The sequence below is a fragment of the Pseudorasbora parva genome, chromosome 12 (assembly GCF_024679245.1).
Source record: "Pseudorasbora parva isolate DD20220531a chromosome 12, ASM2467924v1, whole genome shotgun sequence".
NCBI lineage: Eukaryota > Metazoa > Chordata > Actinopteri > Cypriniformes > Gobionidae > Pseudorasbora > Pseudorasbora parva.
This window is the reverse complement of record NC_090183.1, coordinates 29,001,438-29,018,866: the sequence shown is the minus strand read 5'-3', so window position 1 is coordinate 29,018,866 and position 17,429 is coordinate 29,001,438. Positions and strand designations below refer to the sequence as shown.

At 37.3% G+C, this 17,429-nt stretch overlaps 1 protein-coding gene across 15 annotated transcripts in view; it reads left to right on the top strand.

Annotated features, from left to right (window-relative positions):
* Positions 1-17,429, top strand: part of sgip1a (SH3GL interacting endocytic adaptor 1a) — a 97,605-nt gene that overhangs the window by 72,296 nt on the left and 7,880 nt on the right. For 3 of the 15 annotated variants that reach the window (XM_067459768.1, XM_067459770.1, XM_067459767.1), the window contains 9 exons: positions 456-544; positions 1,055-1,141; positions 2,337-2,411; positions 3,308-4,093; positions 5,139-5,263; positions 6,321-6,474; positions 7,693-7,752; positions 12,276-12,335; positions 15,342-15,453. In XM_067459768.1, the coding sequence (XP_067315869.1) occupies positions 456-544; positions 1,055-1,141; positions 2,337-2,411; positions 3,308-4,093; positions 5,139-5,263; positions 6,321-6,474; positions 7,693-7,752; positions 12,276-12,335; positions 15,342-15,453 (1,548 nt within the window). The remainder of the gene's footprint in view (positions 1-455; positions 545-1,054; positions 1,142-2,336; positions 2,412-3,307; positions 4,094-5,138; positions 5,264-6,320; positions 6,475-7,692; positions 7,753-12,275; positions 12,336-15,341; positions 15,454-17,429) is intronic. The other 12 variants (XM_067459772.1, XM_067459771.1, XM_067459769.1 and 9 more) reach the window with 12 other exon arrangements.

The window sequence follows — 17,429 nt, the reverse complement described above, 5'->3', positions numbered from 1 at the left end:
TTTCTATTAGCAGTAGTAAGTCCATACTTGCCCTGTAGCAAAAATAATCAACAATAGCAGCGTATTAGATCTAGTCCGCTATGACCAAATATATTTACATTGTCATCTACTGCCAACTATCCCCAGAGTTGACGTGATTGAACTGAGTAAAACCTCAATTGAAAACCAAAATAAAAAACAGAATAAAAATAAACTTGTGTGAGCACCTGAAACTCATTGCTGGCCAGTCTCCTCCCACTCTATTGACATTCTAAATAAAAACTATACTTATATATAACCCTGCTGGTTGCAACTTAGAGTGGTATTTAAGTCTTTTTTTTAAGTAAAATGTGTAGTTGTTTAAGTGAGTCTAAATGGATTATATCAAAAAATTTGAGAGTTGCAGCCTGGATGTGACTAGTCTGCATCTGTGTGGATGAGTCATGCAAATCTGGCTTAATTCTCCTCCATTTCAGTAATAAGAAATCTCCAGTGCCAGAGGATGCAACAGCCTTATTCGGCCCTCCGCTGGAGACAGCCTTTGATGAGCAGAAGACCAGTGAAGGTATATCACTATATGCCTCATAGTTCTGCTTATGGATCTGTCATTTACAGGATCACTGAATTTTAACCATTCACAATCCAATAGAACCTGACCACAGCCCAGATTCTTTGTTATTTCATTCACTAAATTCACAAAAAAAAAAAATAATTCTGTGTTATATACAGTATTTGTCTTCAGGAGACTCACAGAGGGTATACAGATGATGCTCACATTTTAGCTATAAGTATTTAAGAGTACTGTTTGCATGCTTATATAATCACTGTACTCGTTTTTAGCGTTATGTAATGTGAACTATAGAACAAAACATTCATCAGTTCTTACTAGTTGTGTTGCCACCCACTCAATTCCATTTGCAGCAGTTGAGATTAAAACAATTAGATTTATAGGCCATTTATGACAGATATAAGGGATAGATAAGTGTTGCATGGTGATTCCTTCCTCTTTGTGAGTCACACAGCTGTTAATTCTGATCCCCATCAACTGTGTATCATGTCCTCTTCCATAAATTAGCGGTGATAGAGGAACCTGAGGTTTGGGGTGCACCCCTGCCTGAGCAACACCTAGAATCCTCACTGGCAAGACCTTTTCCTACAGGAAGTAAGTCATTGCTTGTGTGGCCTGATTGCCATCATCCTGGTACCATAAACCCATAAATTCCAGAACGGTGAACGGTTGACTGAGTGGAAATATCATGATTGCCTCCAGATTTTTTATTTTAACTTCCCCTTTGGCAGTCTCCATTAACCTACTAATTTCTCAAGTCATTAGCTATGAAAGCGATCAAAATCCTAAGAGTGATCCAGCTCATCCTGTACTCATGTCTTTTGGTGACGGTTTACTCAACGTGGCCTATTTTCATGCATGCTTTGAAAAAGCAAAATGATACTGAGCTGTATGTGTGGGCTTGAGTTAAGCTTAAGGCTATGGTTATAGATGAAAATGTGGCTTCTAATAGTGCTATATCGCTGAATGTATATTTACATAAATATGCAAATACTAGGGCCTGCATGACTACTACTTTTTGCTAGACGACCAGTCGTCTAGGAAAGTAATCAACTGTGAACTGAGTCAGTGTTTAGCTTAAATAAATTACTCAAAGACTAGCTGCTTCAACGGCTTCAAAGTTGAAAATTGCAACATGCTCAAAATTGTATTTAATATTAATTTAACAAGGCTAATAATGTGCAACTACATTGGGATTACATTTGTATTCATTTGTATATAGAGGAATTATCTTATAGTTGTATAACTAATGCAACTAATTTTTATGCAATTGACCAAAAATATGGTGATTCCCAAATATAAATGCAGTTGTATTTTGATTATATGATATGAATGATTTGTGACCAGTCTTTTGAAAGCAGAATGAAACTGTAATTATATAAGCTTAGTTGAATGTTTAATAATAAAAAAAAGTATAAACATTGATTTTGAGAGCTCTAGTAAAATGTTTTTTCTATCAAATTTTATATGGCCCTCTAAGCACCCTAAGTAATAACCAAGCCCTGGTATATACACACTAAAAAAAATAAGTGATCTGTGTACATAAATTAACATAAAATTGTTACAATCCTAAATCATTTGAAAGTACTGTGAATTACTAGGTCACAGAGAGTGAAGTGTTATCATAGTCTGAGCTGTTCATCCCATGCCACAGTCCTTCTCTGTTGTCCCTGACTGCCTGAATGAGACCTTGCATTTGCATGGTGCCGTGGGGCATGGAGACATTGCCTATGGGGTGGGGGGGGGGTGTATGTGAGAGCTTATCTTAGCCGCACTAATGTCATTGCAGCTCTGCCTCCGCTTCCGCCTAAGAATGTGCCGACCTCCCCTCCTCCGATTGAATCTCCTGCTACAGAGCCTACCGGTAAGATCCCCCACCACCAGGGCCTCAGAAAGGGGTGTCAAATCCTGCTCCTGACGGGCCACTGTCCAGCATGTTTTATTGCCAGCCCTAATTAAAGGGTTAGTTCACCCAAAAATGAAATTGATGTCATTATGACTCACCCTAATGTCGTTCCACACCCGTAAGACCTCTGTTCATCTTCAGACACAGTTTATGATATTTTATATTTAATTTGAGAGGGTATGCAAGTGTATGCACACTATAATGTCCAGAAAGGGAATAAAAACATCATCAAAGTAGTCCATATGTGACATCAGTTGGTTAATTAGAATCTCTTGAAGCATCGAAAATACATTTTGGTCCGAAAATAACAAAAACTCCGACTTTATTCAGTATTGTCTTCTCTTCCGCGTTTGTGTTCAATCCTCAAATAAAGATTCAAACGGTTATGAATCAGTGTATTGATTCATGATTCGGATCGCCACGTGTCATGTGATTTCAGCATTTGTGCAGTTTTACACACGATCCGATTCATGAAATATCTTAAACTTTGTTATGAAGATAAACAGAGGTCCTACGGGTGTGGAACGACATTAGGGTGAGTCATTAATGACATCAATTTCATTTTTGGGTGAACTAACCCTTTAAGCACACCTCAACCAACTAGACAGGTTTGTTGGGGCACGTGGAGCTAAACTCAGAAGGACATTGCCTTCTCAGAGCAGGTTTAGACACCCCTGGTCTATACAAATATCGGTCCCCAACAAGTGTTTGTTTGGTTTGGTTTGGTTTGGTTTGTGCTTGTCTTTTGGCACCTTGTCTTGTAACTCTTGCCTTTTCATTTGTCTTCCTCTCTGTTTATGGCCTGCTAATATTTTTCCTGTTTCTTTATTATATCTGTGTGGTAACCGATGCAGATGTACAGATAGAAGAGGAAAACTCGAGGCAGATCTCACAGAGGCCCTCTATAACTGACCTGGACAACATCTTTGGTCCAGAAGACTCTCCAAAACCTGGTCAAGATGCTGGAGATAAATGGGTCTGCTTCAATGAAGAGTCACCTGAAAGACCTCCTCCCTCTGGAGCAGGGGAGCCAGCACCTCCACTCCCCTTGTCTCCGCCTCCCCCAGCAGAACCAGCACCCCCATTACCTAAATCACCTTCTCTATCTGAGGAGACAAATCCTTCTTTACCAAAATCTCCACCTCCTCCTGCAGAGCTGGCACCTTCTCCTCCTTCCAGTGAGTCACAAAGGGAAAGCCCCCCAACTGTCCCACCTGTTCCCAAAGACACCACTCCCTCTCCTCCAACTGTCCCACCTCCTCCGGTGGAAGAGGCCCCACCCCCTCCGGTGGAAGAGGCCCCGCCACCACTGCCACCAGATGATCTTTTTGAGTCCTCTACAGACTTTTCGCCATGTGCTCCTCTGACAGAGACCCGATCAGACTCAACTAACAGTCCGCCAAGCACTGTAGAGACAAATGTACGCACAATCCCTCCGCCCTTGGTTCTGAACCAAGAGGACCAGCAAAGCCCTGATGATATTCCATCAAAAGAGGACCCCAGTGAGAGCAGCACTTCACCCAAAGAGATATGTCAAGGACCACGTTCGACACCACCTCCTCCACCACCTCCTACGTACAGGGCGGTAGTGTCATCTCCAGGGCCCATCCCTCCAGCTAGTACAGGTGGAAATGAAAGTGGTGAGTCTGATCTTAAAAAAAAACTTGTCAACTGGACCAGCAGCCACAGAACATGAAAGGTTTAGTTCACCTGAAAGATAGCATTCTGCCATCATTTACTTACCCACATGTTATTTAAAATTAGGTTATTTTTGTCTGTGGACATAAAATTAGTTATTAGCAGAAGCTTGCTTTCCACATGTTGAACGTGAATGATGACCATGTGATGACCAAATTTTCTGTGAATACTTAAGTCTGTTCTTCACACAAAGCTATTACATAGCTTCAGAATAGTTGAAATATAGAGCTTTTTTATAATGCTTTTTGGTCCTTTTTGGAGCTTGACTCATAGTATGTATGAGAGCAGCTCAGATATTCTGGTAAACTTCTCTTTCTGTGTGTCACTGAAGAAAGAAAGTCACTCAAGTTTGAATGAGTAATGATCAGTATTTAATTTTAGGTGAACAAACAATTTAAAATATGACAATCAATAGAAAAAAATATTGCATAAACACAGTTGGGTAATACGCAGTAACAAAAGTTTCTGCAAATTGGAAATGCATTTAAATTAGTCTATAAGTCTAAATTTGAAGTCGTTCTGCTCTAGTCCCCACCATGTTATATGGATTTTTCAGGAGAGCCTTCTTAATGAGCGGGGTGAAGTGTATCTTACAACTTGTTGCTTCATTATTTTTTATATAGAGACATCTCCTTGACCACTCTTGCACTACTACTGGTACTACGACATTTTTGGGTTTCATGATTTAGCAGTGCTCTAATCAGAAGTGTCATTCTATCTATATTTATATACTGTAAACATCTTCATTTTCAAAGATACAAATAATGTTTTTGTTTTCATTGTTTCCACAGTAAAGTGCGAAAGTCATCATAATATATTCTAAACATCCTGGCTTTCTATAGGTGATTTGTGAGGCTATTTTGATCAAGTATCATACCTTTCTGAATGTATTCCCATTTTATACAAATCAGGAAGAACTCTAGAATGGGCTTGATGCATGTTACTCTTTGAATGGCTTTGCTTTAATTGAATACTCTCGCTCCACAGGCTCCTCCTCCCCTGCACGCCCTTCTACGCCACTGGCTACCAGCAGCTCTCCCCCTCCCCCTCCCCCACCTCGACCACCCTCACGTCCCAAACTGCCTCCTGGGAAGCCAAGCGTAGGGGATGTGGTACGTGATGATAAAAAAAAATGACAATGATTTCAAATGGTACCTATTACGGTCCCGGTTAATTCCCAACAAACTCACTGACCTTTTCATGACACATGCAATTTAAAAAGCTTTATAGGGTGCAAGAACTCATTCCTCAGAAAAACAGACAGCCTAAAAGCTGACATTTACTACATATTTAAAGTCCCTCTGTAGTCAATAATTGTATTCCTTTAAACTCATCCTTGATGACCAAAATTACATATTCAAACATTTTTCCAGTGAATAAAAAATTATACAGGCCTTAAAATAGCTTGATTGTAACTCTACAAGTCGATCTATCAGAATGTTAATGTGCTTTATGTATCACTCTTTACTACGTCGGACACAACGGTAATTAATATGATTAACCTTTTGCTTGACTACATTATCTAACAGCTAATAATGTGTTGCTAATGTTACACAAACCATGTCCCTGTTCGCCATCTCAGTCTGCCTTCTAAAAATCATTATCCTTAGAAGCACTTTAAACTACTTAGAACATCAGTGGAGAAAGACATAATATAAATCATATACATAACTCACCTGCTATATTGCTAAATATACCTGATTTTTCATATCAACAGAAAAATATACCAGGATAGCGCGGCTTCTCTTGAGACTCCCCTGCTTCATGGTTAAGTTAATGACATGCTAAATCCCGCCCGTATTTCGACGTGATTGGTTATAAGGTAACAGATAACACCTTTCGATTTCAAACCACCTTTTCGAGACTCGTTTTAACTGCAGTGTTAAGTTGAAAATATTCAGCAATGGTGTTAACTTATGAATTTGCACATGGTTTGTATCAAAGTATATTAAAACACATCATAGACATATAAACAACATTTAAAAACTTTTGATTGATTTTCACCACAGGGGGTCTTTTTAAAATTCATTATTTAGTCAAACAAAACACAAGGAACACAACCACAGCACGTACATTTCCCCTGATTACCTAACCAGAATGATAAACTGCTCTTTTGTTACTTAACATCCCCTCTGTCTATTCTTCCGTTTCCCTCACTTTTCCTATCAGAATCGGCCGTTCAGCCCCCCTGTACACTCGTCAAGCCCCCCTCCTCTGGCTCCGCTGGCCCGTGCGGAGAGCACCTCATCCATCTCCTCCACAAACTCTCTGAGTGCTGCCACCACGCCCACCGTCGGTAAAGAGCTCTCCGTATCTGTGTCAGGTGTGACTCCATTTCCCATCATTCTCTCTGCTTTGCCATGCTGCTCTGCCTTTATTTGTCTGCTCTGGAAATCAGCCTTGCTATCTAGAATTCTGTATAACACGGGCCTCTGTTTCTTAAGGTGCCATAGTGCTCCGTATTCAGCACAGTTTTGAATTTACTTTAGTAATATTTTTATTTCAGCTTTGCTTTAAATTGGATTAAAACAGTATGATACTGGTGTTGTTAAAAATACTGAAGTGAAATCTCCAGCATTTTGAAGTTGTGTATTATTAGATCATTGGAAACAATGGTGAAAGATTCATTGCTTTGCTAAAAATATAGTTTTGATTATCATCATAGATTGTATAATAGCTTGTGCATGAATTTGTCTTGTGCATGTTAAGGTGGAAATATTGTTAGGATTAATTTGATATTGAATAGATAAAGTTCATAATCCCTAAAATTCTTAATCTGTATGTATCTTTATATTGTAGAAAATAAACAAAGGCCTAAAAAAGTGATATGTTTCACACAGACACGGCTTAAGTCTATTCCCAGACTAATATGCATGTTTGAGCTTTTTTATCTGAAAGCAAATTCCAGTGGCATCTTAAAATATATCAGTGCCATTTTTCTGTCTCAAGATGCACACAAGTAATGTGATTGTCTAAGGCACATTTATAAAAGTTACTTGAATGGTCTAATTTTACTAAGGCCTAGTCCTGGTTTAGTCTAAGCCTTGTCTATGAAATCAGGCCTATGTCTTTGCTGGACTTTTCAAAATGCCATGTATGGCATCTGCGGTACTGGGTTGAATGCTTTTATTGGAAGTTTTTCTTGATGCTAGGCAGGTAAAGTTTTTAGGCCCATTTTTTCAGTAGCATAATTTCCTGAGAAGTTTTGTCTTGTGAATCAAGAGTTTCTTAATCTAGAGCTTTTGAATGATGTAGGTATATATGTTGCTTGTGCTATTCCATCCTTTTAGGTGTTTTTTTTTGTCCTTTCGGATTATTAATTTTTCACCATTCCATTAATTTTTTTTCTTCTGTTATCGTCTTTTTATCATTTTAAATCTGTTCTGTGCATTCATGGTGACGTCTAAATTTTAATGACTGTGACTTTTTTTTATTATTTGCAATTATTTGTCATTTAATTTGAATTGCGTTTATTTTTTTGTTTGTGTTTTGTCGTCTTTCTTGTCCTGTCTTTTGGGCTGACGTAATTGTCTGATGTCAGAAGATGACGCTTTTGTAGACAAACTTCCCAACTTTGAGAGACGAGCAGACGTTCCTGCAGGTACGCTATGAAACCCTCCTGATTTAATGGATGGGATGGAGACCACTGATTCAACAATGTAACAAATGGTTACATTACCCATAGAGTCAGTTGTCAGAGCATAGCTCATTCATGGTGATCTCTCTTTTTTCACCAGTGACTAAAATACTAAAGTTTCTTTTCACATAAAGAGTCTTTAAAGGAATTTGCCAAGTTATTTGCGACTTAATGTCTATGGGCAGAATCAGTGGCTTGTTGTTGATTACAGCAAGACATTTATAATGGAAGCCTGGGATTAAAGCTGGCAGTACAGACAATACATTTTTAAAATATGCTACCATCACAGTACAATCCATGGAGGCTTGTTAACAGACCAGTGTGATAAAAGCTGCATAAAGCCTTATCTGATATTAAGTTATATTCAACTCCCTCATGTCTGAGGCTGTGCAGCTAAAAAAGTGAACATGGATACTTTCATTGGGACATGTAACATGTGTTAAATTGGGGCTTAAATTCTACAAACTTGACTCGTTTTAGTAATACATTTAGTAACTAGAAAATGCTCTACCTAAACAAGTAATCTCACATTAAACTGATTTAGACAGCGAAAAAAATAGATAATTCACATTCTCAATTCTAATTGGATGAGCCATATTTGAAGCTGTTGAAAAATAATATAAATAGTAAATTATCGCAAAATCCTGCCGTTAGGGTTTTTAACTATATTACTTTGCAGAAGATTTATTATGAGTGTTATTAATGATACATTGAACTTTCTTTTATCATATTGCTATCAATGCTATTGTACTATAAAATTATGCATTTGCTGTTTTTTTTAAATAAACTTATACTTTATGTAGTGATCAGCAGCATACCTCAGATTCTGTCTATAGACATTAGGTTGTAAATAACCTATAATATTCCTTTAAGTCACTAAGGACTGTTTGGCATTTTTAGCACTTATTTTAAAGGTGTTCTTTTTTACTCTACTTATCTCATGTTGTTTACAGTCAGTACTTTTACATCCACTTTTAATTCTTTATGTCATATTTTGCTCTTCACATCCATGAAAGATGACGTGTCTGTTAAGCCCATCATGCATGTTAGAGACTGCTCTGCCTGTATCACATACACGACACCCCACATCTTACATTCACACTGATTTCAAGAACCAGGAACCGAAGATTCTTTTAGTCCCTGAAAAGCATCTGTCTGGTTGTAGACTCTTCAGAAAACTCAAAGAGCACCACTATCCTGCTTGAACAGATGACACACACACAGACACACATCCTCTCAGTGTTTGAAGTGCGGTCTGGAATTTGGCCCAAGTGGCAGCAGTGCTGATCAGTATGCCTGTCTTCGCATACGTTTGAGTGGAGAGCTCTCAGATGTTACATCTGGGTAAAAGCATTTCTAACATTGCTAGGTCCAGCTTTACTGCCACATGAATGTAGCCCTCATGGGTGAAATTCACATCACATCAAATTTTATCTTTAACATCCTATGCTGCATTTCATTCAAATTCAAATGTTGGGTATTCCTACTTGATATCTCTGACCATAAAGTGTCTGATGCTCAGATGACACAAAATGAAAACACCACCTTTATCTTCGCAATTATTTGAGTGGAGGGCTCTATTCAATGCAAGCATTTATTCTGCAAGGGTGTGATTATCAACAGAAGATAATTTACTGTGTTTTATCTCACTCTCCAAATGGCCTAAATACTTTTTTTAATCCTATAATGTAAGAACTTAACTTAAAAGTTGATGTTAAAGGGTTTGTTCAACCAAAAAGGAAAATTAAGTCATTAATCACTCACCCTCATGTCGTTTCAATTCCCGTAAGACCTTCGTTCATCTTCGGAACACAAAAATTAAGATATTTCTGATGAAATCTGAGAGGTTTTTGAACCACCCATAGGCAATAACATCATTGCAACTTTCAAGGCCAAAAAGGTAGTAAAGGCATTGTTAAAATGGTCCATGTGACTACAGTGGTTCAACCTTAATGTTATGAAACCATGAGAATACTTTTTTTGTGCAGAAAACAAAACAAAAATAATCAGTTTATTCAACCATCTCTTCTCTTCAATTTCATTCTCCAATGCTATTCACGTAGTAAATAGCAGTGCTACCAGGTTCTATGGCAGAACGCTGATAAAGGTTTTATGCGTTTGGATTGACATGAGAGTAATTAATGACTCATTTTTCAATTTTAGGTGAGCAAACCCTTTAATCATTAAAGGGTTAGTTCACCCAAAAATGAAATTGATGTCATTAATGACTCACCCTAATGTCGTTCCACACCCGTAAGACCTCCGTTCATCTTCAGAACACAGTTTTTCATTAAAAGCATTTTATATTTAGTCCGAGAGCGTATCCAAGTGTATACACACTATACTGTCCATGTCCAGAAAGGTAATAAAAACATCATCAAAATAGTCCATATGTGACATCAGTTGGTTAATTAGAATCTCTTGAAGCATCGAAAATACATTTTGGTCCAAAAATAACAAAAACTACAACTATTCAGCATTGTCTTCTCTTCCTTCTTCTTGTTTGTGTTCAATCCTCAAATAAAGATTCAAACGGTTATGAATGTGAATCGATCAATGATTCAGATCGCCAGTGTCACGTGATTTCAGTCAATACGCTGATTCACAACCGTTTGAATCTTTATTTGAGGATTGAACACAAACAAGAAAGAGAAGACAATGCTGAATAAAGTTGTAGTTTTTGATATTTTTGGAACAAAATTTTCGATGCTTCAATAGATTCTAATTAACTAACTGATGTCACATATGGACTACTTTGATGATGTTTTTATTCCTTTTCTGGACATGGACAATAAAGTGTGCATACACTTGCATACGCGCTCGGCCTAAATATAAAATATCTTAAACTGTGTCTGAAGATGAACAGAGGTCTTATGGGTGTGGAACGACATTAGGGTGAGTCATTAATGACATCAATTTCATTTTTGGGTGAACTAACCCTTTAACTGTGTACTTCACCCTGGGTTGCAGTATGTAATTTTCTGCACAAGTTTCAAAGTCCAAATTAAGTTAGTCTTCTAATTGCGCTATTCCATTTAGGATATTCTGAGTTGAAGGGAGTGCAGCATTAGATCAGTTTTAACGGTTCAAGAAAACACATTGAGATTCTCTGATTCTCTTTTTTACAACTCACATCTTCTCATTGCTTAAGTGATCTTCACTTCATTCATAGTCCTAGTCCTGGTTTTGTCTAAAGTTGTATTACCACTAAAGTTGTGCTTACCATCAGCATAGTAGAAGAAGCCCTCATTTGCTTTTCCCTCTTGTGTCACCCATTACTGCCCCCTGTTGTCCATCATCCCTACTGCAGCTACCTCCTCCAATTCACTATCAGATATTTGAAATAGGTCTATACATGAATTATGTTAAACAAAAACAGAAACTGTAGCTTATTAGGTTAATATTGTAAAGATGTACCAAAAGCACTTTTTTTAAATGCCAATTTTAAAAGACATGTTCTATCCAAAATGAAAGTCTGTCATTATTCATTCTAAACCACTATGCTATATTTCTTCCATAGAACAAAAGTACACACTGAAATAACAAAAACAATAAAACAATATAAAAGCACCATAAATGTATATGTTTGTGTGAGGAGCAGACTGAAATGTAAGTCACTATTTGCTGATAATCTTCCTCTTCAGAAAGGATCATTAAACTCAATAATCTAATAATCAGTAAAGAACAAATTCATTCATGAATAACTTCAGAAGACTTGGAATATAGTGCAGTTGTCTGCTGTTACTTTATGGTCAAGTTGCTTGGGTGCCAACATCTGTTTAGTGAAGAGATGTAAAAGCAATGGTGCTTGTTTTTCATTTTAGAGAGAAAAATGACAGTATACAGGTTTAAAATATTAAAAGGGTAGGTTAATATTCCGTTTTGGATTATCTATTCCTTCACAAGTTTTTGAATAAGCTGTTTAACATCATCTTTGAATCTAGAGGCTTTAATTTCTAAGCAGCTCAAATCATCTCCAGCTTTCATCTGTCCTGATATTATATGTAAATGAATCAGAATGTTAAACTATTTGCTAGAATAAATGTTCAGCTCTCAAAAAATCACTTCTCAGCCGTTGAACAGGCCAACAAATAGTGACAACATAGACATTGTACATTAAAAGTTTCTCGAAGTTTCTCATGCCTCATTATTGATAACAACTATACATCTAAAGCTAATAGCAGTTGTATATCACCTGATTTCCATACTTCCAGTCTTCTTGCAAATGAAATGACTGAAACCTACACAAAATATTTAATTAGATTGACTATTTTTATTGTTTGCCCTTTTGTGAATGTTTCACACATCATAGTCATCCCCATCGTAAGAGAATTGTGACCATCTTTGACCTGTGACCCCCGGCCCCCCCATCACTGTGCCGTATGATGGACCTGTGTGTGACTCACGCTACTGTCCTTCTCTCCCCTTCTCCTTCCCTGCCTCTCCTCACTCCCCCCATCCTTATGCCTCCTCCCCCTCCAACACAGAGACAGACCAGCCCTCCCTCGTGTGGTTTGACAGAGGCAAGTTTTATTTAACCTTTGAAGGTAAGTTGGGGTTTATAATCTAAGGACGTAGCGCGTGCACACTCAAGTCTCATCTGACATCTGACTCCCCCTTTTCTCACACATCCGTTCCTTCGTCAAATCACTGTGACATTTGCTTGACATCTGTATTGCTCTGTGTATCTGCTTAACCATTTAACTGTTCATCTTATTTTCTTTTTCTTACACAACCATCATATTTTCACCTGCGTCACTAATATGTCTTCTGGTTCTTGTGGTTTGTCTGCTTTGATCTTTTCATTCCGACTTTGGTCTTGGATCTTAACACAATGTTTCAGCTTTCGGTGCATGCCATTGAAACTGAGTGTTATCGGTTTCAACTTCCTTTCTTTTTCTCTTCCATTCTTTTTTCTTTTTACTTATCCTTGGTTGAACTTATAAATCCAAATTTATAGACTTGCATTCAAATTCAAGCATTCAAACAAAAAACTAGAAACGGCTTCACATAGAAAAGCGTAAATTGTGTTAAACTCTGTTCAACAAGAAATACTGAATAACTGGATGATTTTAATGATGTTCAGCTGTGCTCAAAAATCAACAATCAGCTTGTGTTTATGATTCATTGTTTTCCAAAATTAAAGTCACTGTGTAAACATACCGTGGTACAGTAATATAAAGACACTTTTAAACACTTAAACCACACTGAAAAATGTCTCAAATGTCTGAACAAAATATAAAACCATATCGGATATGCTAAAAATGCTACTATACCTTTTCTAGTATCATTTTTAGCAGATAAAGCAGACTTGGTTTGGTATTTTGTTTCATAATGCAAAGACAGATTTTTAAATTTGATATAAGTCTCCTTACATTTAAAGGTCCCATGGCATGGGTTGTTTTATTGTTTTATAATGTGTCTTGGGGTGTACTTATATTGTTAGTATGGTTTTTACATCAAAAAAATGTCATAATTTAGAAATAAAAGGCATTTTTTCTATACTGATATTAGCCCTCTGTTTAGAATGCTCTGTTTCAAGGGGCGTGTCTGCTGTGAGTCTTCAGTAAAAACACCCACTGTTGTGATTGGCTGACATCTTTACATTTGAAATGAGATAACGTGCGGAGGGGGCGTGGTTTAGTCAGGCACGAGCTTGAGCAACTGCAGCGCTGCCTGTCGAGAGAGAGAGAGAGAGAGAGAGAGAGAGAGAGAGAGAGAAACGGAGCTGGGGAAAGATTGCTGAGGAAATGTTAAGTTGATGGTTTTAGTCACTGGCTTGATTCACTGATGCATCAAGAAGGCCCTCTGCAGGACTGACAGTTTTAAACGAATTAGAAAGAAAGTCTGTGTGAACTTGAATGATTAGCTACACATCAGAACTCACTGATCCCAGATCAGGCATTAATGAACACTGTTACTCACTGTTTGTGGCGGTGCTGTTGAATCCATATGGTAAAGCCTGAGCTGACATCGCGACTGATAAACTGAATCCTTACTCTACTAATTCTCTGGGTGGGCAAAGCAGGGGAAGGCGCGGTAACCTTTCCTGGTATGACGTCATAACAGGAGGATTCAAGATCAGCTCGTCTGGGCTTTCATTTTCTGAAAGGCAGAGAAAGACCGGCCAGATCTAGTTTTATACTGATCAAAATTTCTAGCGACTTAGGGACTTAGGGACATTCAGGCTAGGGGAACTCATATTAATGTTGAATAATAAATATTTCATGCCATGGGACCTTTAAGGATTGTTTTCTAATTACTGAAACATCACAACAATAATTAAATATGTTAAATAATACAGATATATGTTATGATTTTAAAGGTATAGTTCTCCCCAAAATGAGAATTAGCCCATGATTTAGCCTCAAGACATCCTAGGTGTATATGACATTCTTCTTTCAGACTAATACAATCAGAGTTATATTAAAAAAAAATGTCCTGGCTCTTCCGAGCATTATAATGGCGGTGGTGAATGGCAGCCCAAAATTGAAGGACAAAAAAGTGCATCCATCCATCATAAAAGTAATCCCGGAGGGTTAATGAAGACCTTCTGAAGCAAATTGATGAGTTTTGTAAGAAATTGATTTTTGTAATATTATACACGTTATTATACAGTAAAAATATCTAGCATCCAGCGTTAAAAAGCATAGCTGGCGCAACGATTGGCGTTGTACGTAGCGTAAGCATTTTGAACTTCTTGAGGTGTTACTTCATGCGTAAGTTGAATAGCTGGTCCGCCGGAAGATAGATATTTTACTTTATAGTTTTAAATATGGGTATTTTTCTCACAAAAACTCACCGATTCACATAAGAAGGCCTTTATTAACCCTCCGGAGCTGTGTGGATTACTTTTATAATGGGTAGATACCCTTTTTTGAACTTCAAATTTTGGGCTGCCATTCACTGCAATTATAAAGCTTGGAAGAGCCAGGACATTTTTATATAACTGTGATTGTATTTGTCTGAAAGAGGAATGTCAAAAAATGTCATATACACCTAGGATGGCTTGAGGGTGAGTAATTATGGGATGATTTAACAGGTGTGAATTTTCTTGACTGTCGTTTATTTGTTTAGCTTTTAATGCGAAAAAGCCACTCATCTGCAATTAGTTTTGCTTTTCAGCGTTGCGTTTGCTTTGCCCAAAGTGCGCTATCTGTCCTTTGAGAATGCATTACGTGAAATCCACAGCAGTCTTGATTGACCTATTCAGCTTTGAAAATGAACTTGTACACCTTTTACTGACAAGTCCTAACCATGTGAAAAATAGAGTTCATCTGTAGAAGGCATTGTGCTAGATTTTAGGTCTGGGTTCAAGCGCCTTTCTAAAATGCAAATGAAGAAATCATTTTGTCAGCTGCTGATTGTCTCATAAACTATGAGATGTTTTGTTTGTCTATTTGTTTGTATTTCCATTTCTCTCATTCTTTGTCACCCATGTATTTGCCTTTGTAATGTATCTTAGTGAGTGACTGATCGAAATTGTGCTTTTTTTTTCTGTAAACACATTCTGACACAGAGTCTGTTGTGTGTGCGTGTTTTTCTTCACTCAGGCTGTTCTCGAGGGCCCAGTCCCCTCACCATGGGGGCCCAGGACACACTGCCTGTGGCTGCAGCTTTCACAGAGACAGTCAGTGCCTACTTCAAAGGAGCTGACCCTAATAAGTATGACATAATCCATATTCACATCTAGCTCCGTAGTTCTATTTTGTGTGTGAAAAAAGAACAAAATTATAATTTATCATTCTATTTATAAATACGCATCTTTTCGTAAGGGATATTATTAAATTAATTGATTATATAGCTGGACTCTAGATATTTTGTATCTGTGTGCATTTTGTTTGTCAGTCTAAGACTGTGTCCGAAATTGCCTCCTATAAATAGAGCACTATTTGAAGTAACAGCCATTTGTAGAGGTGTCCGAAACCATTGTGGATGTTATCGAGTGCACTTATTCAATCCCATAATGCACCGCAATAATGAGTATACAACCGATGTACTCAACAGCTACAAAATACCCATAATGCACTGTGAGGGTCGTGCAGAATTAATTCCTGTCTCGCCCGCAGCTGAATCATCCATCCACCATTTCCCAAACCACTGGTCCAATGTGACTACATCGTAATTTCATACAGCTGTAAATTCCTTTTTAATTAATTATTATATTATTTAATTATAGTTTGTACGTAGTTTCCATGACTTCAAAATACATGTTTTTATTTCTACTAAAGCTGCCAGTTAGCTAACTTTCAAATAATTATTAAATGGCAAGTACAAACTATGCAAAACTGTCAGCCCTTCTAGGGCATTCAGTGTCTGAATTCACTCACTCCTTTTCATTCATTTTTTCAAATAGTCTACATTTGTGGACTAAAACATGCAACAGTTAAAAAATCTAAATTCTTGACCCAACCAACCTATCAGATTTTAGACCCATTTCAAATGCATATTTTCTTTCAACAGCCGAAAAGGCTGTTTTAGTACAACTTTTTTGTAAAGTCAAATAGTATTTTTTTTTTAATTCCCTATCTGGGTTTAGGAAACATATTTTATTATCTGTAGATTTCAGGGGCTTCTACTATTAGATTTAACCATTGTATTTGATACTATTGAACACAGAATCCTAATTTTACGCATTGAAAAATTGCGTGGGCATTAAAGGTTGTGCTCTCGACTAGTTTAGAATAAGTTTAAATCTTATTTTAACCTTATCTGTTGGTCTTGATGTTTTTTCTTCATCTAGCTCTACCCTGCATTTTGGAGTATCTCAGGGTTCCGTTTGGCCCCTGTTCTGTGCTCGTTATATTTGCTGCTTCTGGGGTCCATTCTCCCCAAGCATGGGGTGTCATTTAATTTTTATGCTGATGACACCCAAATCTACCTGCCCTTGAGGAAAAATTACAAAACAGGCTTAAGATCACTAGTAATGTGTTTGTATGATATTACGACTTGGTTTCTTTTTAAAACAAAATGTTACTTCTTAATGACAACAAAACAGATGTCATTGCAATTTGGGCCTTCAGGGAGATCTTCCGTGGGTGTTTATTTTCAATTCTGCACTCAAATTTGATAAACAGATCAGTTCTGTAATTAAATAAAAAGAATTCCAAATAAGATTATCAAAAGCCAAGATTTGTTTTTATCTTTTCCAGAGTTCGAGAGAGTAACCCATGCATTTGTGTCATCATGGCTTGATTATTGTCAATCAAATATAAATAATTTTCAGATGGTTCAAAATGCAGCTGCCAGACTTCTGACTGGCACCCGCAAAATTTGATCATGTCTCCCCTGTATTATGCTCTTTGCACTGGCTGTTTATCTGTTATAGAAGAAATGTTGTTTTTAAAGCTTAGAGTGGACCAGCTCCTGAATATTCTCTCTGTGATCTTTTAAACCCAAAGACATTCGTTTGATCTTTGAAGTCTTCTGAGAAAAGTGTTGATGGTCCCAAGATCCAGATAAAAGTTGAGGGGTGGCCGTGCCTTTTTTATTGCTGGGCCGAAACTGTGGAATAGTCTTCTGATTTCTCATATTAGTCTCTTTAGAATCTAAATTTAAATCCAAGTTAAAAACGTATCTTTTTACCATAGAGTATAAGGATCCATCACTTATCAGTGTTCTGATACTGTCCTCTTCATTGT